Genomic DNA, 25364 nt, shown 5'->3' with positions numbered 1-25364 from the left:
TGCTGTCAGCATCCATGAGAAAGATGACTCGAGCCAGAGAACTTGAGAGCTAGAAACTGTCTGCCTTTTATATAATGAGGTGGATGATCTGGTGTCGCTGACCTCTCTGCTGGCAAAACCTGAGCCTTTTCCCTCTGTCATATCTGGTGCTGATTTGAAAACCCTCTGTAACAGATTACCTGAATCGGCAATAAAGCTGTCGGCAGTGGGATGATTATAATCTCTGACTGAGACTTACTGCCAAATCATTATGGTTCAAAACAGGGTGTTTTTAAAGGTGTGTGTTTTTTTTATTTAGAGTGTTGATATTTCCTTTTACCCAAAGTCCCAAAAGAATATGCACAGTCATAAAGAGATTTGTATTTATTTATTTATTACGTATGACTTTACCCAACTGTGATACTGTAAGAACGTTTCTGGATTATGCAAAATTCACATTCAAATAAACTGTAACACTGGTAACACTATCTGCATTCTTCCCTTTTCTAGGACTATCACCCTGATCGACCAGACATTCAGAAATCCATGACAACCTTTAAAAATCTTTCTGTAAGTCCATGTCCTGTTCTGTAGAAGCCTGAGCAATTTACAAGGCGCTCTCTCTATTGCAGAGACCATAAGATTGCAAAAGACAACACAAAATAGTAATGTATATGTGTGCTTGCTCAGCCCACAAGTAAAATTCAAATCTATTTCAAACACAGAAGTTTTGAATGTGTTTAGCAGGTGCAAAGGCATTTAGCCGCACATCGTCCGTGGAATTCGTCAGCTACCTCTGTAACTGGGTATCTTTTTTGTCAGTGCTTCAGTACATTGTATGCCTGATCAGTGCTGTTCCTAATGCAAAGCATGGAGGTAAAACAAAAACAATAGGGTTATTATATTAAAGATCACAAAACAGTGAGAATGAGATGTGTTTCTAGTTTTTGTTTGGAAATGTCATGATTAATTAATAATGAGCAAATTATTCAGTTGTTAGTGTTGTGGTTGGAATTAATTCTGTTCCTTTTTTCCTTCTCTTATTTGCTTTATTTCTAGTATCTGTATTTTTTAAATTTTTCTTATTTGTTATGTTGACTTTGTGAAGCCGGTGGGTTCTCCCTGCAAATTCACGACAACAGCTACAGTAAGAAAATAATTGACACATTCAATACCAGACTGCCGCAGTTGAAGTCAGAGCATGAACTAACTGGGTCATCCTGAAATGCACTCTGATATGGTGTTTAAGATCATCTGTGTGAATTAGCCTTTAGAATGGGCCACTCTGTACCTTCACTATATAAGTAGGCATTCTAGGGCTGGTTTGTAGCTCTTTATGCTAACTGGGTTTTTGCACAAAGCTTCTCTTGTGTTTTATTTAACTGCATCCAATAGGTTTTGGCAGAGATGAATTGTTTTTAGGTATTGTAGTTTAGAGAGGTCTGCCATGCACTGGATTTCCTTGATGAGCTCTTTCTTCATCCCACATGTGCTGTGTTTAGTAGCGACAGATTTGAATATGTTGGAGGCACTTTGGTTTTTTTTCACTCTCTGTGACCTGTGGTGGTGATAGACCTTGAGTCTTGTTTTACCTTGTTTAGTCATGCCAAATGTCATTACTCAGTTGTTTTTTTTTCATTGGCAGGTGATAAAATGTTCATTTTGATTACATTTTTTTAAACCTAGGTTGGCAACATTTAAAGCTGTTATTTCACAGTCCATCTCTGGTTTTATCCCCCATAAAGTTTGTAGATGACAAGTCAAGGCATTTCACTAAATATATTGGGGATATCTATCTATATCTCTATCTTTCTTTCTCTCCGTCCATCATGTCATTTAATATCAGTTAGAGTTCAACATAAACATGGTGTGAAAAGAACATGGACATTAGCAATGTCCAAATTAAACGAATGGTATCCACATTCAAACAGCCATTATGTGTTGATCAATGGTTTGTAATAGTCCTGGTTTAAATTAAATATATCTGAATGAAATGATTCATTTTGGCAGGCGCAGTGTCAAGAGGTACGGAAGAGGAAGGAGCTGGAGCTGCAGATCCTGGCTGAGGCAATTCGCTGCTGGGAGGGAGAAGGCATCAAGACACTGGGCACTGTCCTCTACATGTCACAAGTCATGATACAGTGTGCAGGGAGTGAGGTGAAACACTGGGGACAATGTGTTGTATGTCTGGAGAAATGACAAGATAATTATATACAGTACTGATAACTGACTATTTTGATGATGCAAATCTGAATTATAACTTGTGCAAATTTAGAAAAGTAATAAAAGCCATTATATTGCTCAGAACGCAGGCAGAGACAGCATAGCAGCAGGGGGGTGTGGCCCCAGTGTGTGTGCCTTTATTTTACAGCTAGACAGTTACAATATGTAACATGTTAAAGTAGAAAAAATATTATCATTTAGTACATTCCACATAAGTCGCAACAAAAAATATATAATGTATACAATCTATATAAAAATCACAGCACAACATTTCCAGCAAGTTGGGCACTGTTTAAGCCAGGCATTTCAGAATGACGTGCTTGCCTTTTTTCTGTCCCATGAGATTCTGACTCGCTCTAAAGCAGTACAATGCTTTTTTGTCCCAGATGGCTTTCCATAGAGATCACTATGCAAGCACGTGCATAATCTGGTTTGTTTACTTTTTGCTGTCCACAAATTTTACATAGAGGCTCAAGAGCTGCTGGGTGTATTGTGTTTTTTTATGTATTTGTATTAATCCTCACATCACACTGAGCTCTTTTTCATTTTTAAAACTGTTGCGCAACTTCTGGTGCGGCGGTAAATAACTGGTATAAAGGTATTTTTGCCATTTCTAGCGAATACAAACATCTGATTTGTCCCAGTACTAGTTATAACAATGATACAATTATTCTCTCCTGCATTGTCACACACTGAAGCGAGTCATTTACACATTTCCAGAATTGTAATTTTCTGTTAACAAACCTTTGTGTCTCAATATCTTTTCAGGAAAAGAATGAGAGGTACCTGCTCCTGTTCCCCCATGTATTGCTGATGTTGTCAGCCAGTCCCAGGATGAGTGGCTTCATTTACCAGGCAAGACATTTCTGTTGGTTCATTTCTGAGACGTCAGGGGCCAAGACTCTGAAAGCCTGAGTAAGATGTGAAATGTTTCATCACTATGGTTTAAATAGGCCTGGCGTTTCTTTCTAGGGTAAACTGCCATTAACAGGAATGACAATCTTGAAACTAGAAGACAGTGAAACCAACAAGAATGCTTTTGAAATTTCAGGTAAGGTTAGAGTTTGGAACTCTTCATATATACAATACATTTTATTGGGGGGTGGGGGGGGGGGGGGCTGTGTTTTTTTTTTTTTTTTTTTTTGATGAAGTAAAACAAACTATAAAAGTCAACTGTTTTTAAAGTATGTTTAATGGCATGTATGAAACAATCAAGCCAAATATGTCATATGTTGCTTATTATATCTTTAAACTGTATTGTGTATTTCAAAAAAATATATTTAAATTGTTGTACGATATAACAGTGCACTATTAAATTATAGCAATAATTTGTCTAATACAAATTTTTTTTGATAAATACATGTGTGTTAATATATTACCTTTTAATACACATACCTATGTTTGCTATAGGAAATATGATAGAACGGATAGTAGTGACCTGCAACAATCAGGAGGATCTGCATGACTGGGTAGATCATCTCCACAGACAGGCTAAATTCGCTAGTATAGGAACCCCTACTATAAAGCCACTGTCTGTACCGTGTCACACAGTAAGTACTGCATTAGAGAAATTACTGGCTTTAAAATATATATATAAAAACAGTAATTAAATGTAGTATTTATTTATATATTTTTCATTTTCTTAACGGCAGCAGCATATCCTAATACTGCCTGTCTTAACTGCTGTAATAATCCAGCTGGTGTTTTCTCCCCTGGAGTGATTTATTGAACACATTATTAATATGACGACATGCAATAAAAACAAAAGGAAACCAAATGGCTTTTGAAGGTAGTCTTTAGGAATGTGCTTTGTGTCTGAAATCAAATGATTTCAGAGAAAAAAAAAACAAAAACAAACTATCATTAAATTGGTGGGTATGATTTTTAAACCCCTAATGTATGGACAATAATGCAAAATGATCTGTAATTTGAAAAATTTAAATAAGAGTGTAATTTGTTTATTGTGGTGACAGTAATGGCCAGGATAAGACTTTGTGAACTGGACAAAAAGTAGCTGTGTGTGAAAGGTTACTATTTTAAAATAATAATAATAATAAAATACCTTGATATATAATATACTGGGTTAAAGACAACCAATACATTTTCTGCTGTTTAAATCTGCTGTTTTCCTACTGGCTGTTTTTAGTTTTCAAAGCATCTTAACATTCCCTTTTTTTCCTGTTTCTATTCCAGCTCCCTTCACATCCGGTAACACCATCCAGCAGGCATTCAGAGAACAGGCCAGCGACGGGGACTCCTGCCTACCACACCCTCCCCCACCCCTCCTCTCACGGGACCCCTCACAGCACAATGATGTGGGGCCCCCTAGAGCCCCCCAAGACACAGAAACCGTGGAGCCTGAGCTGCTTGCGACCTGCACCCCCTTTGCGACCGTCCGCGGCCCTCTGCTATAAGGAGGTAAAACACCCAAGTTCACTAATCGTATGCTGCAGGACCCCAGGGAAGGTAATAGTATTAACCCTGAACACCCCTCCTCTCATTGGGACCCCTCACAGCATAATTTCTTCTTGCCAATTTGGATTTTGGAAAAAAATTAGGCAGGGTGTAAGGGCTAGAGTAATAGTTTAAACTGATTGTACGAATGATTGTGTTTCCATGTTTCCACTCTCTTGCATCCTTTGTTTTTTTTGGGGGAGGTTTAACCTCTATCCTTCCTACACTTGTTTTCTTCCTCTCGGCTTAACCTTCTGCCAAAAACATGAACATAATTATGACTGTCAGCTGATTCCACTTGGGTGCTAGTTACCATGGTAATGAAACAAGTAGAATAATACAATACTTTAAGTGCACACATTATGCATGGAATGTATGGGTTGTAGGTAGATGCAGAAGTACAACGTACTTATTTGCAGTAGAGAATTTAGCACATATCTAAAGCTGAAGTTTTTTGGCAATAATATGTATCCTATTCCAAAAAGGTGAAGTGTAATATATTGTTGAATTGTAAGTGTACAGCTTCATTATTCTGTGATTTATTATTGAACCATGAATTTGTATACTGATTATTTTGGGTATGATCTGTTGCTTTTCTGTTAGATGCACCAAAGGTTAGAGTAGTGGGCTGTTGTGCTCAGTAGTACTGGTGGATAGCACTGAGTCGTTTTAAGCTGAAAGTCTATATTAATTGAACATTTTGTACATCTACAATTTTACTTGTTAATTTTTCGGGGTTCAGCATTAAAACATATGTAAGTGCACAGATCTTTCCCTGTTCTGAGGATGGATTTTATCCAAGAAAAAACTGAGCCCAATAAAGCACAGTTTCAAAATGTGATTTTTTTTGTCTTCTTTTTTTAAAGGATCTTAGTAAAAGTCCTAAAACTATGAAGAAACTGCTTCCTAAACGCAAACCTGAACGTAAACCATCCGATGAAGAGTTCGCAGTGAGAAAGAGTGAGTTGCAGTACTGTACAGCTGCTACATATTGGGTAACCTCAGACCTTACTGAATAAATGCCTTTGGATCTGGGGTATGTTCAGAAGCTTTATTTAAAGAAAAAATAACCCTTTTCAGTTCAAAGACTAGGGCCTAGATTGATGTTGGGAAGTCCCAGGCAGTATTTATTTATTTTTGATATTAGCGACTGTTTGGCTTGGTGCTACCAGGTGCACCAGAGCTTTCCTCCACAGCTCTGTGAACCCTGACCTGGCCCAACTGCCAATTGACCTGGATTATGTGGTGACTGTGCGATGCCGGCTCATTTACAATCAACAGACTGGTTTAACAGGGAGCAAACCCAGCCAGCCATAACATTTCAGAATGCAGCAATTTAGTTAAAATATTTATGTTCCTAAAATTTGCTGTTTTCAAAGTGGGTTTGGAATTGTATTCTTGTGTTTGCTCAACACTTGATCAAAAAATATTTAATATTTAATCCTGTAAGTAATAGGAGCTTAGTTTTTAGAGCTGTTTGTTTTCTCTTTCAGGTACAGCTGCCCTAGAAGAAGATGCTCAGATTCTTAAAGTAATAGAAGCTTACTGTACTAGTGCCAAAACACGTCAGACGCTAAATTCAAGTAAGTCATTAAAACCGTCTTTTTCCACAGAGTGTTTAAAATGGCCCTCATGACGTTACTTGCAGTGAACAAAGAGATACGTGTGTTGTTGCCAAGGAAACTTTACCGTTCTTCCCAACACACATTCTTATTTGTTGTAATAATGTCTGTTTCTGTGAACAACTATAAACCATGAGATATACCAGGATTAAGATTATTTAATACAAAAATAATTTATAGAAAACACACTCTGATTTAATAAAATAAATGTGTTAGTTTCATACACTTTGAACAAACAGCATGCTCAAAGATGTTTTCAGTAGTTTGGTTCCAGCAAAACTGTGTTTTACTTCAGAGGGGCAGGCATGTAAGCTGTCCAGTAAGAACTGACTTTTCTCATTTTAAACCACTTCATAGTCCTGTTAAAATGTTTACTACACTTGACTGCCCAAGATGAATCCCTTACAGGGTCAAAAAGGGATGAAAAATATCAGCAGGCAGGTACTATGCTTTGTGAAATAGTTTTACTTAAGCCAAAATCCTAGCAGTGATATTGGATTTATTTCTGTACATTCCTAACAAGAAGGAAATTGACAGGGATGTAAGTGAACATTTTTGTGTTTTTACCTTTGATTCCCAGCGACTTTCCTCAGCAATAGAAATTGTATTGAAATGAACAAATGCATTTTTGTTCACATTGCAAAAAAAATCCATGAAATATATATAGCTACATATTCCTTCAAATTTAAGACGCAGCCCAATTTTACCATCCTTAATTTGAGAAAAAAATACAGCTTCAAATAAATATGCATTTACAAAGATACAACCTCAATTATGTTTAAAACAGTGTTGTAGATTAACCACAGAGCTTGTTTATTGTGCCGCGCACTGTATAATACTTAAGATGGCGTCTCTGTTATACACATTATGACAGGGCCTTTTTAAAACGCAGGGTGTGGGCATAGTTGCCTGTCATCTGTTGGATAACACAGGGGAGATTGCTGAATTTAAAACAAGAACCAAGAACAAACTCAAAATGTATCTGTCTGGAGTCTGAACAATTAAAAGAAAGATGAGGAGCACATTAATGTAAACAAAATGACCTGCATATAAGTGTTGCTGTCAGTTGTTTTGTTTCAAGTAGCAGCTGCTGCAAATTAATGTTTTGTTTGGTTTAGTTAAGAACCCTGTTGAGCTAGCTTGTTTGTGTCTGGTGATTTTTGAGAATTATCGTTTGGATATTATTGATATTTGACGTAAATGAAAATTTAAAGAAACAAGGTGCTATGATGACCTATGTTTAACTAACTATCGTCAAAGGGAGTTATCATATAGGGTTTCTCATCACCACCTGCTTTCACGAAACTGCATTAGATACATTTTGCTTTTTTTGTGTTTCTGTGTGTGTGTGCACGGTGCTGGTGTGGTCATTGTTCAGTGTTCGGATGAGGATACTGTTCTGTAGGAACCACTGACCGTCGCAACACTCACTGTCATCCCAGTAGCCATGTCGACAGCAACCACAAGGGCATTGAAATACTGTGTTATTTCTTGGCATATCGAAAAATATTGGTCTGATCAGCATTTCCGATCTGTCAAAGCTGGTACTGTTTGTTAGAAATGCTGAAATTGTAAAAGCTTCTCTTGGAATTCCTCAGGAAGCTTAGTTCCTCTTATCAGCAGTAAAAGTCATGTTGCTGCTTGTGTATTCGGGCAGATGCATGTGTTGTCTTTTTTTCTCTGCAGTCAGTCGCATTGCTGTTTGTGTACTTGGATAGTCATGTCTTTTGTTGGCGATTTTATGCATGCATCACTATACTATACTTGAATTTAAGATGCAGGGTATGTTTGAGAAACAAAATTGTTAAAAAAAAATAAAAATATTAAAGAAAAGCTTGTCTTAAATTTGAAGGAATGCGGTATCAGCTTTATATCAATATTTGGGGAATTTAGACGATACAGTGTTGCTCAAACACGTAGCTATAAAAAAGGTTTAAAAAAAACTATAAGCATTTAATTCTTAGCAATCCACCATCTGATTTTTTTTTTTTTTATCTGAGCTTTTTAATAATTTGGGAATCAAAGGCTTACATCACCCTGTTTAGTCCTTTTTGTTAATTACCACGATTTTCTATATGGTCAGTATAAAGCCACTATTGGTAGTTTCTGAAAATACGCTTTCTCTGTGTCTCCTGAAATTATACTTACACCTCATTTTTGTATATCTCCATACTAACCCTTTGACATTAACATTTGCCACTTTGAGTTACTGCATGATAGCTTGACTGTCCACGAGTGGATTACTTAAAATACACTTTTCTGTTAAAAAAAAATTAGCAAAAAGGAAAAAGGTCTTGTCAGTCTATGATCCACCTTGAGGGTATTAGAACGTAGAGATCTGCCTTAACATTTGACTTTTTTTTTAACATTGTTTTCTCTCTTCCTTCTCTTCCCTTCACCTTTTGCGTTTTGTTCTTTTTTTGTTTGGGTTTGTTGCTTTCACTCTCCCATTCTCCCTTCATGATGTTCTTCTCTGCCCTCCCATCTGTATTATTTCATGTCACCCACACACCCTTAGCATGGCAAGGCACTGACCTGATGCATAATCACGTCTTGGCTGATGACGACCAATCAAGCCTAGAATCGTTGGGTCGTCGCAGTAGTCTTTCCCGCTTGGAACCTTCCGACCTCTCTGAAGACTCTGATTATGACAGTATATGGACAACCCATAGTTACAGAATGGGGTCTACATCTCGTAAGAGCTGTTGCTCATATATCTCTCATCAGAACTAAGGCACTCCTAAACTTTTCTTAACAACTGTTTGTTGCATTGATTGTTTACTGTTTCTGTGCTGTTTTTGCTGCAGTTTGGTGTTTATCTTCTCTACTGTGGTTTTCCAAAGTAAATTGGAAGGAGGAGGGTAAAGGGGGGTATATGTGTGTGTACACCACATATATATATTTATATATATATATTATATATATATATATATATGTCTGCTTAGCTATATATATAATTATACATATATATATATATATATATATATATATATACATATATACATTTTGCATTATGTTAAGTGACATGTACAGATGGTTCTTGCTTTGATTCCTTGAATGATGAATTTGTAGATTTCTAGTTTTGTGAGTCGAGTGTTCCTTATTTACCACTATGTACATTCATAGTGTTTGCTGTGATGTATTTATTTCCAGGATCCCCACTGGAAGGAACGGAGCTGGATAAAATGATCAGATATTGTACTTGCAACTGCAGTATTGATATATTTTGGTTGGTGTGTGTATGTATGTATGTATATACACACACACACACACACCACAATCATACCATTTCCCAGGCTTCAAAATTCTTTCCGAACAGAAGTGGGCATCATATCAACGAGCTGTTTTAGTAAATGACCATCAGATATGTTTGCATTATAGAACATAGTTAAGAAGATTTCACCTGTAAATACCTAGAGTTTCTGTTCTTAAGTATGGCTGTACAGTGGCTTGCGAAAGTATTGACCCCCCCTTGGCATTTTTCCTATTTTTTTGCCTTACAACCTGGAATTAAAATAGATTTTTATTTGGATTTCATGTAATGGACATACACAAAATAGTCCAAATTGGTGAAGTGAAATGAAAAAAATAACTTGTTTAAAAAAATTCTAAAAAATAAATAACGGAAAAGTGGTGCGTGCATATGTATTCACCCCCTTTGCTATTAAGCCTCTAAATAAGATCTGGTGCAACCAATTACCTTCAGAAGTCACATAATTAGTTAAATAAAGTCCACCTGTGTGCAATCTAAGTGTCACATGATCTGTCACATGATCCCAGTATATATACACCTGTTCTGAAAGGCCCCAGTCTGCAACACCACTAAGCAAGGGGCACCACCAAGCAAGTGGCACCATGAAGACCAAGGAGCACTCCAAACAGGTCAGGGACAAAGTTGAGGAGAAGTACAGATCAGGGTTGGGTTAAAAAAAAAATATCCGAAACTTTGAACATCCCACGGAGCACCATTAAAGCCATTATTAACAAAGTGGAAAGAATATGGCACCACAACAAATCTGGCAAGAGAGGGCCGCCCACCAAAACTCACAGACCAGGCAAGGAGGGCATTAATCAGAGAGGCAACAAAGAGACCAAAGATAACCTTGAAGGAGCTGCAAAGCTCCACAGCGGAGATTGGAGTATCTGTCCATAGGACAACTTTAAGCCGTACACTCTACAGAGCTGGGCTTTACGGAAGAGTGGCCAGAAAAAAGCCATTGCTTAAAGAAAAAAATAAGCAAACATGTTTGGTTTTCGCCAAAAGGCATGTGGGAGACTCCCAAAACATATGGAAGAAGGTACTCTGGTCAGATGAGACTAAAATTGAGCTTTTTGGCCATCAAGGAAAACGCTATGTCTGGCGCAAACCCAACACCTCTCATCACCCTTTCTTGTGGAGGGGTGTGTGTGAGGCATGGTGGTGACAGCACCATGCTGTGGGGATGTTTGTCATCAACAGGGACTGGGAAACTGGTCAGAATTAAAGGAATGATGGATGACCCTAAATACAGGGAAATTCTTGAGGGAAACCTGTTTTTTAGTCTTCCAGAGATTTGAGACTGGGATGGAGGTTCACCTTCCAGCAGGACAATAACCCTAAGCATACTGCTAAAGCAACACTCGAGTGGTTTAAGGGGAAACATTTAAATGTCTTGGAATGGCCTAGTCAAAGCCCAGACCTCAATCCAATTGAGAATCTGTGGTATGACTTAAAGATTGCTGTACACCAGCGGAACCTATCCAACTTGAAGGAGCTGGAGCAGTTTTGCCTTGAAGAATCGGCAAAAATCCCAGTGACTAGATGTGCCAAGCTTATAGATACATACCCCAAGAGACTTGCAGCTGTAATTGCTGCAAAAGGTGGCTCTACAAAGTATTGACTTTGGGGGGGTGAATACTTATGCATGCTCAAGTTTTCAGTTTTTTTGGTCTTATTTCTTGTTTGTTTCACAATAAAAAATATTTTGCATCTTCAAAGTGGTAGGCATGTTGTGAAAATCAAATGATACAAACCCCCCAAAAATCCATTTTAATTCCAGGTTTTAAGGCAACAAAATAGTAAAAATGCCAAAGGGGGTCAACACTTTAGCAAGCCACTGTAAACAGCAAGGGGTTTGTCATATATGTTATACTTCTCTTTAAAACATCTTGGATGCAAAAAAGAAAAAGGTTTACTAGAGGTAACTCGTCACCACTGCACTGGGAAGTTTTCTTTTGTTTCGACAACACAACGATAACCTGTTCATGCAACTGTCTCTCTGTTTTAGCATTGTCTGGCGCTTTGTTTTTAATTGCAGCTTTCTTGCACAGCTTGGTAAGTTTTGTTCATGGTTATTTTAAGTGAGGCGTTGGTTTTCCCAGTGGAGTTACTTAAGTCTGGAAACATCAAAGTGTAAATGTTGTGTACTGTGAAATTTACCTATGCCTTATACTTTAGGCTTGATGAGATTAGTTTTACTGTTTTGTGTCTATTAGGGTTATTTATTTAATTACTTATACAAAACATAATGAGTAAACAAACCCCTTGTGCTCCTGCTTGTGTTGACTGAGACGCAATGCAGCAGTAGTCATCGTTCTCGCTGGAAAAGATGCTTGTAAAATAGTATTGAATTCTACGGATAATTCTGGTATTTTTCTATTTATTTTAATTTATTTGACTTCTGCTTTTTTATTTATGTATGTATTTATTTATTTATTTATTGTGTGTTTTATACGATCTAGTCACAGTGAAGGTTATCTGGCCGACACTGAGAACGGGCTATATCTGCTATAGTGGTGGACGAGAATTGCTGATCTTGGTGTATTTCTATTGTGTTCATTGAAGTCAGTCAGGTGGTCAGTGAATCACCATTGATGGTTAACACCAGTTTGATTAATACAGTGGCAGGGTACCCAATTACACCCCATTTTCTCCCAATCATTTTTTCCTTCACCACAGCTCAGGAGAACTGAAAGCTTAGTGGGCGTCCTCTGCGCCCATGACCGAGCCAGCTTCCTCTTTTACACCCAATGTGTCTAATCAGCAGTGCAAGATTTAACACTAATATTACCTGCATGTTAGAGCAAGTTTAAACAGCCTTTTTTAAATTGGTTTAATTGGAATGTATTTGGAAACAATGACTAATTGCTTATGAATTGGGGTACTTTAGAACTGAATATCTGTATTGTAGTATAGTATTGTAAGAGTAGTAGGAACTGCCACTGTTTTACTGTATGTGAGGTAAACAAAAAAAATCCGACCTACTATTTATTTAGTTTACTTTTTTACTTTTTGTTTTGTAAACTTGCAAATAATTACCTATATTAAATAATAAGGTACTGCTGGGTGATGTATTGAACGTGGTGTGCATATGGGCAGCTATGAATGCTTATGCAAAATAAATGCACATGGCCAGGATATTATTAACTTAAAATAAAAAATAAATAACATGTACTTTAATGTGCAGAAAAAAGAAAAAAAAAACTAGGCCAAATTGAAACGAATTTGGAAATTAGTAAGTTGTTGTAATCATTTTGGCCATATTTATATATAATGTCTTGCATAATGGATCATTTTGCCAAATGTGGTGTGGTGTATTGCCAATAAGAACAACTATGTTTTATCAGAATTATAACCACGCCTTTTCTCTGTGAATATATATATATCGATATATATATATATATATCTATAATATCTATATCTATATATATATAAATAAAAGCACAGCTATGCGCTACGAGACAACTTAAAATAGGTAATTGCCTTTAAAAAAATCTTAACTGTATGGTATTATTTGAATGTGCATATTTATTGTCCAGTGTGTATTACAGGTTTTGCAAGATGGCAGTGAAGGTTGATTTAAGCATCTACATGGTAATATCCATTTGAATTGATTTGTTGCATTTGTTAGATTTTGTTTTTTTATTATTATTTCTATGGTTGTAAAGATGTTTAATACAATATAATTACAATAATATATACTATAGAACACTAATGTTAAAATTATTATATACAGGGCATTTCAAATACGGGTCAATGTTTTTTTTTTTTTTTTTAGTTTAGAATGTAACAAGACATTGCTGTTTAGTTAACTGAATCACAGAGACCATGGATTTGTTAATTGTTAAATAATTGCGTTTCTTAGACGGAAGGAATGACGAAATAACATGCATCTTCTATTAAGGAGCCAGCACGAATGATTCTGGAATCCTCCGACACACGTTTGTTTTATTCTTTTGAGATTTTGGCTGAAAGGTGCTTAAAATGTAATTTTGTTACCAAATCTTGAATATAATTTTTTTAAATCACATACTCCTTGTACTATACTCTAATAGATATAGATACAATGCTATATAGATATATATATACTCATTTTTAATGGGATGATATTATGATTTCCATCTACATAAGTGTTCTACATCACATGTAATATAATTGTGTGGATTTAAATTGGTTAAAGGTCCGCACTTAAATATGAGTAAAATTACTACTGTATACTAAAGGAAGTGTATTCAAAAAGATGTAGTGTACATTATTTTAACCCCACCTAAATTTAACCAATTCCAGCGTGTTTACGGATTCTTACAAACTTCACCAACCATATTGATACTACACATGTATCGGGTTTGGGTAGAACAAGTCAGGGTCGGGACTAGTCATCATCATTGTCTTTACAAAAACAAATTGCAATGTTTTTGTTTTATTTTTAAACTACTACTGATCAGGGCTGGACCTGAACCAAGCTGGGTTTGGGCTATGTACCATCATAGTATACCAACCACTTCAAATCATTCCTTAGGATGTGTGTGTAGACCTTTATCCAATTTAAATCCACACAATTCTACTACATGTGATGTAGAACACTTATGCAGAAGGAAATTATCATGTCATCCCATTCAAAATGACATATTATAATACTATATCTATAATATCTATATATAATTTCAGGTAGTACAAGGAGTATGTGATTTAAAAAAATTATATTCAAGATTTGGTAACAAAATTACATTTTAAGCACCTTTCAGCCAAAATCTCAAAAGAATAAAACAAACGTGTGTCGGAGGATTCCAGAATCATTCGTGCTGGCTCCTTAATAGAAGATGCATGTTATTTCGTCATTCCTTCCGTCTAAGAAACGCAATTATTTAACAATTAACAAATCCATGGTCTCTGTGATTCAGTTAACTAAACAGCAATGTATTGTTAATCTTAACCAGTGACCCTTTGAAATAAATCAGTTTAGAACTGCCCTGTATATAATAATTTTAACATTAGTGTTCTATAGTATATATTATTGTAATTATACATCTTTATCAACCATAGAAATAATAATAAAAAAAACAAATCTAACAAATGCAAAATTTATTTCAAATGGTATATTACAATGTAGATGACTTAAATCAAAACACTTCACTGCCATCTGCAAAACACTGATAATACACACTGTACAATAAATATGCAACATTCAAATATACATACAGTTAAGATTTTTTATTTTAAGCTTGTCTGGTGTAGCCATTCAACAGAGTTTATCGGATATACCTTTATTATATATATATATAATATATATATAGATATATATATATATATATATATATATATATATATATTCACGAAAAATGTGTTGTTATAATTTGATAAACAAGAGTGACGTTATGTGTGTGTATTCACATTTTGGCAAAATGATCCATTATGCAAGACATTATATATAAATATGGCCAAAATGATTACAACAACTTACTAATTTCCAAATTCGTTTCAATTTGGCCTAGTTTTTTTTTTCTTTTTTCTGCACATTAAAGTACATGTTATTTATTTTTTATTTTAAGTTAATAATATCCTGGCCATGTGCATTTATTTTGCATAAGCATTCATAGCTGCCCATATGCACACCACGTTCAATACATCACCCAGCAGTACCTTATTATTTAATATAGGTAATTATTTGCAAGTTTACAAAACAAAAAGTAAAAAAGTAAACTAAATAAATAGTAGGTCGGATTTTTTTTGTTTACCTCACATACAGTAAAAGGCACGGCAAGCTGTGAGATACCATCCTATCTAGAAAAAAAAAAAAAAAAAAAAAAAAAACAAAAAAAAGAAAAAAAAAAAAAAAAAAACAAGAGAAATAGTTATGCTATGTTTTTCGTTCTAAAGTACCCCAATTCATAAGCAATTAGTCATTGTTTCCAAATACATTCCAATTAAACCAATTTAAAAAAGGCCTGTTTAAACGTGCTCTAACATGCAGGTAAGATTAGTGTTAAATCTTGCCCCTGCTGATTAGGACACATTGGGTGTAAAAGAGGAAGCGGCTCGGTCAGGGGAGAGGACCCCTCTCTTCGGGTGATCGAAAGTCAAGAGGGGTTGACTCGACACACTTCCTTTTTTACTAACCTTTTTACCCCACATGAACCGGGACGGTGACATAATTTAGTTTGACAAAATGTCAGTTAACACTAAGTTGACTGTGGACGACTGAAGTCACTTGTGTTAGCTTTATGTGGTTCTAGTGCGGTTATCAAGTGTCGGGCCAGATAACTTCCAGTGAACCGGTATATGGCGTTCACTGGTCTAGCATTTTGTGGGTACCATCATATTTATTGAAGAGATGTTGTAAATAAAAAAGCAAATCAAATAAATTAAAATAAATAGAAAAATACCAGAATTATCCGTAGAATTCAATACTATTTTACAAGCATCTTTTCCAGCGAGAACGATGACTACTGCTGCATTGCGTCTCAGTCAACACAAGCAGGAGCACAAGGGGTTTGTTTACTCATTATGTTTTGTATAAGTAATTAAATAAATAACCCTAATAGACACAAAACAGTAAAACTAATCTCATCAAGCCTAAAGTATAAGGCATAGGTAAATTTCACAGTACACAACATTTACACTTTGATGTTTCCAGACTTAAGTAACTCCACTGGGAAAACCAACGCCTCACTTAAAATAACCATGAACAAAACTTACCAAGCTGTGCAAGAAAGCTGCAATTAAAAACAAAGCGCCAGACAATGCTAAAACAGAGAGACAGTTGCATGAACAGGTTATGCAACACAACACTTTTGTTATTCTTTTGAAGTCCACCAGTCAACACTGCTCACTTGAGATCATTTGGAAAAACAGTAGGTTCTACAAAATTTCTCTCATATTGTATTATAGCAAGACCACGATGATTTGTACAGTGGGTTGCGATTTACAGTGGCTTGCGAAAGTATTGATCCCCCTTTGCATTTTTTCTATTTTGTTGCCTTACAACCTGGAATTAAATTGATTTTTTGGGGGTTTGTATCAATTGTTTTACACAACATGCCTACCACTACTACTAAGATGCAAAATATTTTTTATTGTGAAACAAAAAAAAGCTGTTTTTGTGACTTTTGAAATTCGTCCGTATTCATAGTGGGGGGTTTCGTTCTGAAACATCTCCCGCCGCCCCCCCCCCCCGCGCCCCCCCTTTGCAGCAATTACAGCAGCAAATCTCTTGGGGTATGTATCTATAAGCTTGGCACATCTAGCCACTGGGATTTTTGCCTATTCTTCAAGGCAAAACTGCTCCAGCTCCTTTAAGTTGGATTGGTTCCGCTATTGTACAGCCATCTTTAAGTCATACCACGCCCTAAGGCCAATTGGATTGAGGTCTGGGCTTTGACTAAGACCTTCCAAGACACTTAAATGTTTCCCCTTAAACCACTCGAGTGATGCTTTAGCAATATGCTTAGGGTCATCGTCCTGCTGGAAGGAGAACCTCCATCACAGTCTCAAATCTCTGGAAGACTGAAAAAAGTTTCCCTCAAGAATTTCCTTGTATATAGATCTATCCATCATTCCTTCAATTATGACTAGTTTTCCAGTCCCTGCCGATGAAAAACATCCCAAAAGCATGATGCTGCCACCACCATGCTTCACTGTACGGATGGTGTTGACTGGGAGATGTGCTGTGTTTTGTTTGTGCCAGACATAGCGTTTTCCTAAAAGTTTTCCAAAAAGCTCAATTTTAGTCTCATCTGACCAGATTACCTTCTGCCGTATGTTTGGGGAGTCTCCCACATGCCTTTTGGCGAACCACTAAACGTTTTTGCTTTTTTTTTTCTTTAAGCAATGGCCTTTTTTCTGGCCAGTCTTCCGTAATGCCCAGCTCTGTAGAGTGTATGGCTTCAAGTGGTCCTATGGATACATACTCCAAACTCCGCCGTGGAGCTTTACAGCTCCTTCAGGGTTATCTTTGGTCTCTTTGTTGCCTCTCTGATTAATACCCTCCTTGCCGGGTCCGTGAGTTTTTGTGGCGGGTCTCGGAGGTTGTTGTGGTGCATATTTTTCATTTTTTAATATGGTTAAGGTGCTCCGGGGGTGGATGTTCAAAGTGGGGTTTGTTATAACCAACCTGACTGTACTTCCAAACTTTATGACTGTTTAGAGAGTCTGGTCTATGGTGCCACTGTTGGTGGTGCCTTGTAGTTGCTGTGCAGCCTTGGGGTGTGAAAGGTTATGTACTGGATCATGGACCGCATTGACTCGATCACACAGGTGGACTGATTTACTCTATGTGATGCAGGACTTGGTTGCAAGTTCTTTGAGGGTCCTAGCCAAGGGGGTGCATCTATGAGACTTTGTTCTTTTTTTTAGCTTTTAAATCCCGTTTTTCCTTCTTCCCCTTGGTCTTTGTGTTGATCTGGCCCTACTCCCCTCTCTTTAATCAGGTGTCCGCCCTGGCCCCGCGGGTCCTGTCACTCGCGCGCGCTCTCAGCCCGCCCTTCGGTTCCGGGCCTTCCTGTTTTCCTGCCCCCTGATGGTGTCCTTCCCCCGTGTGCTCTGTGCCCCTCGGTTCCGGCAATAGCTGTACATATGGCTTGAAACTTGGTGTTTGCTTGGGGTGGATCGCGCCTTCACTATCTATCTATATCCTCCTCTATTTCCTTTACCAATTATGTGACTTTTGAAGGTAATTGATTGCACCAGATCTCATTTAGAGGCTTAATAGCAAAAAGGGTGAATACATATGCACGCACCACTATTCCGTTATTTATTTTTTAGAATTTTTTTTAAACAAGTTATTTTTTTCATTTCATTTCACCAATTTGGACTATTTTGTGTAAATCAAATGATACAAACCCCCAAAAACTCTATTTTAATTCCAGGTTGTAAGATAAAAATAGGAAAAATGCCAAGGGGGGCAATACTTTCGCAAGCCACTGTACAGCCATACTTAAGAACAGAAACTCTAGGTATTTACAGGTGAAATCTTCTTAACTATGTTCTATAATGCAAACATATCTGATGGTCATTTACTAAAACAGCTCGTTGATATGATGCCCACTTCTGTTCGGAAAGAATTGGAATCCATATGGAACAGTGTGTGTGTGTGTTGTATATTATACTACATGAATGTGTGTGGTTGGTTTTATCTAGTTATGACGTCAACGCATGTATAGCCAGTAAAATAGGTGAGGAAGGACAGGTCACCTAGGACCTATTTATGTAGTGTCGTTTGTGATCTTACTGTATCACATTATTCCTTGTGGCGGTTTTGATCTTTTAGATGGTTTTAAGAGTAAGTTCTTGTTTTGTTCTTGGTAGACTTGTAAAGGGAATGATTACCGTTTACATATATACATACCATATATTAATATATAATAATATAATAATATATATATATATTTTTTATTATATATCGTTGTTTTGATGTTTGATGTGTGTATAATGTTCTGAACATACCTTATCTATAGTAATATGTCGCGCACCACTTATGTGGTCGGTTGATAGTATCCTGCATTATGACCCCCAACGTCCAGTGGGTCCAACAATCTCTATAGTATGTTACGTGGGTAATTAGCTGCTATTGGTTACGTTAGTTGTGGTGTTTTTTTGAGCGTTGGCCTCATTTTGTCTATTCGGTTAAAAGAGTGCATAATGGTATTAGACGAGGCGGAAGAGCTCTGACATTTGGCATCCGCACGGACAGCAATCGTAATGCTTCTGACCTCCAATGCTCAGGCGATTGGGAGGCTGCTTGTCGTGAGAGTTCACGCACTCATTACCTTTCTGCCAAGATCTAGTTCACGCTGTGCTGCCTACGATATGAGGCATGTGCTGCCCTGCTAAGGTGTGTGTGGGTGCATGAAACTCCCGGGGCGGGCAGGACAGAACCTATCATGCAGGAGAATGTGCGCGTGAAAGCACCAACCAAACAAAAAAGCACAAAACGCAAAAGGGAAGGGAAAGCGACCGGAAGCAGAGAACCCACGTTAAACGCGTTTTCCACTACCTTCTATTCTTCTCTCTTTTGTACAATTTTTTTTCAGGTTACATAATCGCTAGTGACAAGAACTTTTTCCTTTGCTAAAGTTTTTTTTTGACAGAAAAAGCTGTATTTTAAGTAACCTCAACCTCGGGCAGTAAACAGACTATCTGCCGTAACTCAAAGTTGGCAATCCGTTTAATGTCACAGGGGTAGTATGGCGATAACAAAAATGACGTTGTAAGTATAATTTCCAGGAGACACCAGAGAAAGCGTTACGGTTTTTCCGAAACTCCTAACCTCAATACGTGGCTTTATAATGATCACAATATAGAAAATCGTGGTAAATAACAAAAGGACCTAAATAGGGTTGATGTAAGCCTTGATTCCAAAGTATTTAAAAAAGTAGATAAAAAAGTATGGTATTAAAAATCAGATGGTGGTTTGCTAATTGAATTAACGGTTATAGTTTTTTTGTAAACCTTTTTTCTAAGCTACGTGTTTGAGCAACACGGTATCGTCTAAAGTCCCCAAATATTGATATAAAGCGTTGATACGATCGTGGATTGCAAATTAAGACACGCTTTGCTCTAATATTTTATTTTTTTTAAAATTTTGTTGTCTCAAAACATTACCCTGCATCTTAAATTCACGTGATAGTATAGTGAGCAGCATAAAATCGCAACAAAAGACCAGACCTATCAAGACACAAACAGCAATGCGACTGGACTGCAGAGAAAAAAGACAACACATGCATCTTGCCCGAATCTCAAGCAGCAATCTCTCCTGACTTTTAGCTACTGATAGGGCAAACTAAGCTTCCTGAGGAATTCGAAGAGAAGCTTTTACAATTTCAGCATATCTAACAAACTGTACCAGCTTTGACAGATCGGAAATGCTGATCAGACCAATATTTTTCGATATGCCAAGAAATAACACAGTATTTCAATGCCCTTGTGGTTGCTGGGCTACTGGGATGACAGTGAGTGTTGCGACGGTCAGTGGTTCCTACAGAACAGTATCCTCATCCGAACACTGAACAATGACCACACCAGCACCGTGCACACACACACAGAAACACAAAAAAAGCAAAATGTATCTAATGCAGTTTCGTGAAAGCAGGTGGTGATGAGAAACCCTATATGATAACTCCCTTTGATGATAGTTAGTTAAACATAGGTCATCATAGCACCTTGTTTCTTTAAATTTTCATTTACGTCAAATATCAATAATATCCAAACGATAATTCTCAAAAATCACCTGACACAAACAAGCTAGCTCAACAGGGTTCTTAACTAAACCAAACAAAACATTAATTTGCAGCAGCTGCTACTTGAAACAAAACAACTGACAGCAACACTTATATGCAGGTCATTTTGTTTACATTAATGTGCTCCTCATCTTTCTTTTAATTGTTCAGACTCCAGACAGATACATTTTGGAGTTTGTTCTTGGTTCTTGTTTTAAATTCAGCAATCTCCCCTGTGTTATCCAACAGATGACAGGCAACTATGCCCACACCCTGCGTTTTAAAAAGGCCCTGTCATAATGTGTATAACAGAGACGCCATCTTAAGTATTATACAGTGCGCGGCACAATAAACAAGCTCTGTGGTTAATCTACAACACTGTTTTAAACATAATTGAGGTTGTATCTTTGTAAATGCATATTTATTTGAAGCTGTATTTTTTTCTCAAATTAAGGATGGTAAAATTGGGCTGCGTCTTAAATTTGAAGGAATATGTAGCTATATATATTTCATGGATTTTTTTTGCAATGTGAACAAAAATGCATTTGTTCATTTCAATACAATTTCTATTGCTGAGGAAAGTCGCTGGGAATCAAAGGTAAAAACACAAAAATGTTCACTTACATCCCTGTCAATTTCCTTCTTGTTAGGAATGTACAGAAATAAATCCAATATCACTGCTAGGATTTTGGCTTAAGTAAAACTATTTCACAAAGCATAGTACCTGCCTGCTGATATTTTTCATCCCTTTTTGACCCTGTAAGGGATTCATCTTGGGCAGTCAAGTGTAGTAAACATTTTAACAGGACTATGAAGTGGTTTAAAATGAGAAAAGTCAGTTCTTACTGGACAGCTTACATGCCTGCCCCTCTGAAGTAAAACACAGTTTTGCTGGAACCAAACTACTGAAAACATCTTTGAGCATGCTGTTTGTTCAAAGTGTATGAAACTAACACATTTATTTTATTAAATCAGAGTGTGTTTTCTATAAATTATTTTTGTATTAAATAATCTTAATCCTGGTATATCTCATGGTTTATAGTTGTTCACAGAAACAGACATTATTACAACAAATAAGAATGTGTGTTGGGAAGAACGGTAAAGTTTCCTTGGCAACAACACACGTATCTCTTTGTTCACTGCAAGTAACGTCACGAGGGCCATTTTAAACACTCTGTGGAAAAAGACGGTTTTAATGACTTACTTGAATTTAGCGTCTGACGTGTTTTGGCACTAGTACAGTAAGCTTCTATTACTTTAAGAATCTGAGCATCTTCTTCTAGGGCAGCTGTACCTGAAAGAGAAAACAAACAGCTCTAAAAACTAAGCTCCTATTACTTACAGGATTAAATATTAAATATTTTTTGATCAAGTGTTGAGCAAACACAAGAATACAATTCCAAACCCACTTTGAAAACAGCAAATTTTAGGAACATAAATATTTTAACTAAATTGCTGCATTCTGAAATGTTATGGCTGGCTGGGTTTGCTCCCTGTTAAACCAGTCTGTTGATTGTAAATGAGCCGGCATCGCACAGTCACCACATAATCCAGGTCAATTGGCAGTTGGGCCAGGTCAGGGTTCACAGAGCTGTGGAGGAAAGCTCTGGTGCACCTGGTAGCACCAAGCCAAACAGTCGCTAATATCAAAAATAAATAAATACTGCCTGGGACTTCCCAACATCAATCTAGGCCCTAGTCTTTGAACTGAAAAGGGTTATTTTTTCTTTAAATAAAGCTTCTGAACATACCCCAGATCCAAAGGCATTTATTCAGTAAGGTCTGAGGTTACCCAATATGTAGCAGCTGTACAGTACTGCAACTCACTCTTTCTCACTGCGAACTCTTCATCGGATGGTTTACGTTCAGGTTTGCGTTTAGGAAGCAGTTTCTTCATAGTTTTAGGACTTTTACTAAGATCCTTTAAAAAAAGAAGACAAAAAAAATCACATTTTGAAACTGTGCTTTATTGGGCTCAGTTTTTTCTTGGATAAAATCCATCCTCAGAACAGGGAAAGATCTGTGCACTTACATATGTTTTAATGCTGAACCCCGAAAAATTAACAAGTAAAATTGTAGATGTACAAAATGTTCAATTAATATAGACTTTCAGCTTAAAACGACTCAGTGCTATCCACCAGTACTACTGAGCACAACAGCCCACTACTCTAACCTTTGGTGCATCTAACAGAAAAGCAACAGATCATACCCAAAATAATCAGTATACAAATTCATGGTTCAATAATAAATCACAGAATAATGAAGCTGTACACTTACAATTCAACAATATATTACACTTCACCTTTTTGGAATAGGATACATATTATTGCCAAAAAACTTCAGCTTTAGATATGTGCTAAATTCTCTACTGCAAATAAGTACGTTGTACTTCTGCATCTACCTACAACCCATACATTCCATGCATAATGTGTGCACTTAAAGTATTGTATTATTCTACTTGTTTCATTACCATGGTAACTAGCACCCAAGTGGAATCAGCTGACAGTCATAATTATGTTCATGTTTTTGGCAGAAGGTTAAGCCGAGAGGAAGAAAACAAGTGTAGGAAGGATAGAGGTTAAACCTCCCCCAAAAAAAACAAAGGATGCAAGAGAGTGGAAACATGGAAACACAATCATTCGTACAATCAGTTTAAACTATTACTCTAGCCCTTACACCCTGCCTAATTTTTTTCCAAAATCCAAATTGGCAAGAAGATTGTGCTGTGAGGGGTCCCGTGAGAGGAGGGGTGGGGGAGGGTGTGGTAGGCAGGAGTCCCCGTCGCTGGCCTGTTCTCTGAATGCCTGCTGGATGGTGTTACCGGATGTGAAGGGAGCTGGAATAGAAACAGGAAAAAAAGGGAATGTTAAGATGCTTTGAAAACTAAAAACAGCCAGTAGGAAAACAGCAGATTTAAACAGCAGAAAATGTATTGGTTGTCTTTAACCCAGTATATTATATATCAAGGTATTTTATTATTATTATTATTTTAAAATAGTAACCTTTCACACACAGCTACTTTTTGTCCAGTTCACAAAGTCTTATCCTGGCCATTACTGTCACCACAATAAACAAATTACACTCTTATTTAAATTTTTCAAATTACAGATCATTTTGCATTATTGTCCATACATTAGGGGTTTAAAAATCATACCCACCAATTTAATGATAGTTTGTTTTTGTTTTTTTTTTCTCTGAAATCATTTGATTTCAGACACAAAGCACATTCCTAAAGACTACCTTCAAAAGCCATTTGGTTTCCTTTTGTTTTTATTGCATGTCGTCATATTAATAATGTGTTCAATAAATCACTCCAGGGGAGAAAACACCAGCTGGATTATTACAGCAGTTAAGACAGGCAGTATTAGGATATGCTGCTGCCGTTAAGAAAATGAAAAATATATAAATAAATACTACATTTAATTACTGTTTTTATATATATATTTTAAAGCCAGTAATTTCTCTAATGCAGTACTTACTGTGTGACACGGTACAGACAGTGGCTTTATAGTAGGGGTTCCTATACTAGCGAATTTAGCCTGTCTGTGGAGATGATCTACCCAGTCATGCAGATCCTCCTGATTGTTGCAGGTCACTACTATCCGTTCTATCATATTTCCTATAGCAAACATAGGTATGTGTATTAAAAGGTAATATATTAACACACATGTATTTATCAAAAAAAATTTGTATTAGACAAATTATTGCTATAATTTAATAGTGCACTGTTATATCGTACAACAATTTAAATATATTTTTTTGAAATACACAATACAGTTTAAAGATATAATAAGCAACATATGACATATTTGGCTTGATTGTTTCATACATGCCATTAAACATACTTTAAAAACAGTTGACTTTTATAGTTTGTTTTACTTCATCAAAAAAAAAAAAAAAAAACACAGCCCCCCCACCCCCCAATAAAATGTATTGTATATATGAAGAGTTCCAAACTCTAACCTTACCTGAAATTTCAAAAGCATTCTTGTTGGTTTCACTGTCTTCTAGTTTCAAGATTGTCATTCCTGTTAATGGCAGTTTACCCTAGAAAGAAACGCCAGGCCTATTTAAACCATAGTGATGAAACATTTCACATCTTACTCAGGCTTTCAGAGTCTTGGCCCCTGACGTCTCAGAAATGAACCAACAGAAATGTCTTGCCTGGTAAATGAAGCCACTCATCCTGGGACTGGCTGACAACATCAGCAATACATGGGGGAACAGGAGCATGTACCTCTCATTCTTTTCCTGAAAAGATATTGAGACACAAAGGTTTGTTAACAGAAAATTACAATTCTGGAAATGTGTAAATGACTCGCTTCAGTGTGTGACAATGCAGGAGAGAATAATTGTATCATTGTTATAACTAGTACTGGGACAAATCAGATGTTTGTATTCGCTAGAAATGACAAAAAACACCTTGCACTTATTTACCGCCTCACCAGAAGTTGCGCAACAGTTTTAAAAATGAAAAAGAGCTCAGTGTGATGTGAGGATTAATACAAATACATAAAAAAACACAATACACCCAGCAGCTCTTGAGCCTCTATGTAAAATTTGTGGACAGCAAAAAGTAAACAAACCAGATTATGCACGTGCACACATAGTGAT

At 36.7% G+C, this 25364-nt stretch overlaps 2 protein-coding genes across 2 annotated transcripts; one reads left to right on the top strand and one right to left on the bottom strand.

Moving 5' to 3' along the window:
* Window positions 1-489: 489 nt before the first annotated feature.
* Window positions 490-9058, top strand: LOC121312270 (rho guanine nucleotide exchange factor 7-like; the record flags this gene model as incomplete). Its single annotated transcript, XM_041244196.1, has 9 exons — window positions 490-549; window positions 1990-2136; window positions 2971-3057; window positions 3175-3253; window positions 3613-3752; window positions 4396-4620; window positions 5523-5616; window positions 6150-6239; window positions 8797-9058. Coding segments are annotated over 9 exons (1137 nt in total), but the record flags the coding sequence as incomplete, so codon positions are not given.
* A 14375-nt stretch (window positions 9059-23433) lies between these two features.
* On the bottom strand, window positions 23434-25001 carry LOC121312271 (rho guanine nucleotide exchange factor 7-like; the record flags this gene model as incomplete). The annotated part of the gene is made up of 4 exons (XM_041244197.1): window positions 23434-23586; window positions 24230-24369; window positions 24719-24797; window positions 24915-25001. Coding segments are annotated over 4 exons (459 nt in total), but the record flags the coding sequence as incomplete, so codon positions are not given.
* Window positions 25002-25364: the final 363 nt, after the last annotated feature.

This window comes from Polyodon spathula, unplaced genomic scaffold (assembly GCF_017654505.1).
Source record: "Polyodon spathula isolate WHYD16114869_AA unplaced genomic scaffold, ASM1765450v1 scaffolds_3779, whole genome shotgun sequence".
NCBI lineage: Eukaryota > Metazoa > Chordata > Actinopteri > Acipenseriformes > Polyodontidae > Polyodon > Polyodon spathula.
This window is presented reverse-complemented; position numbering and strand designations above follow the sequence as displayed.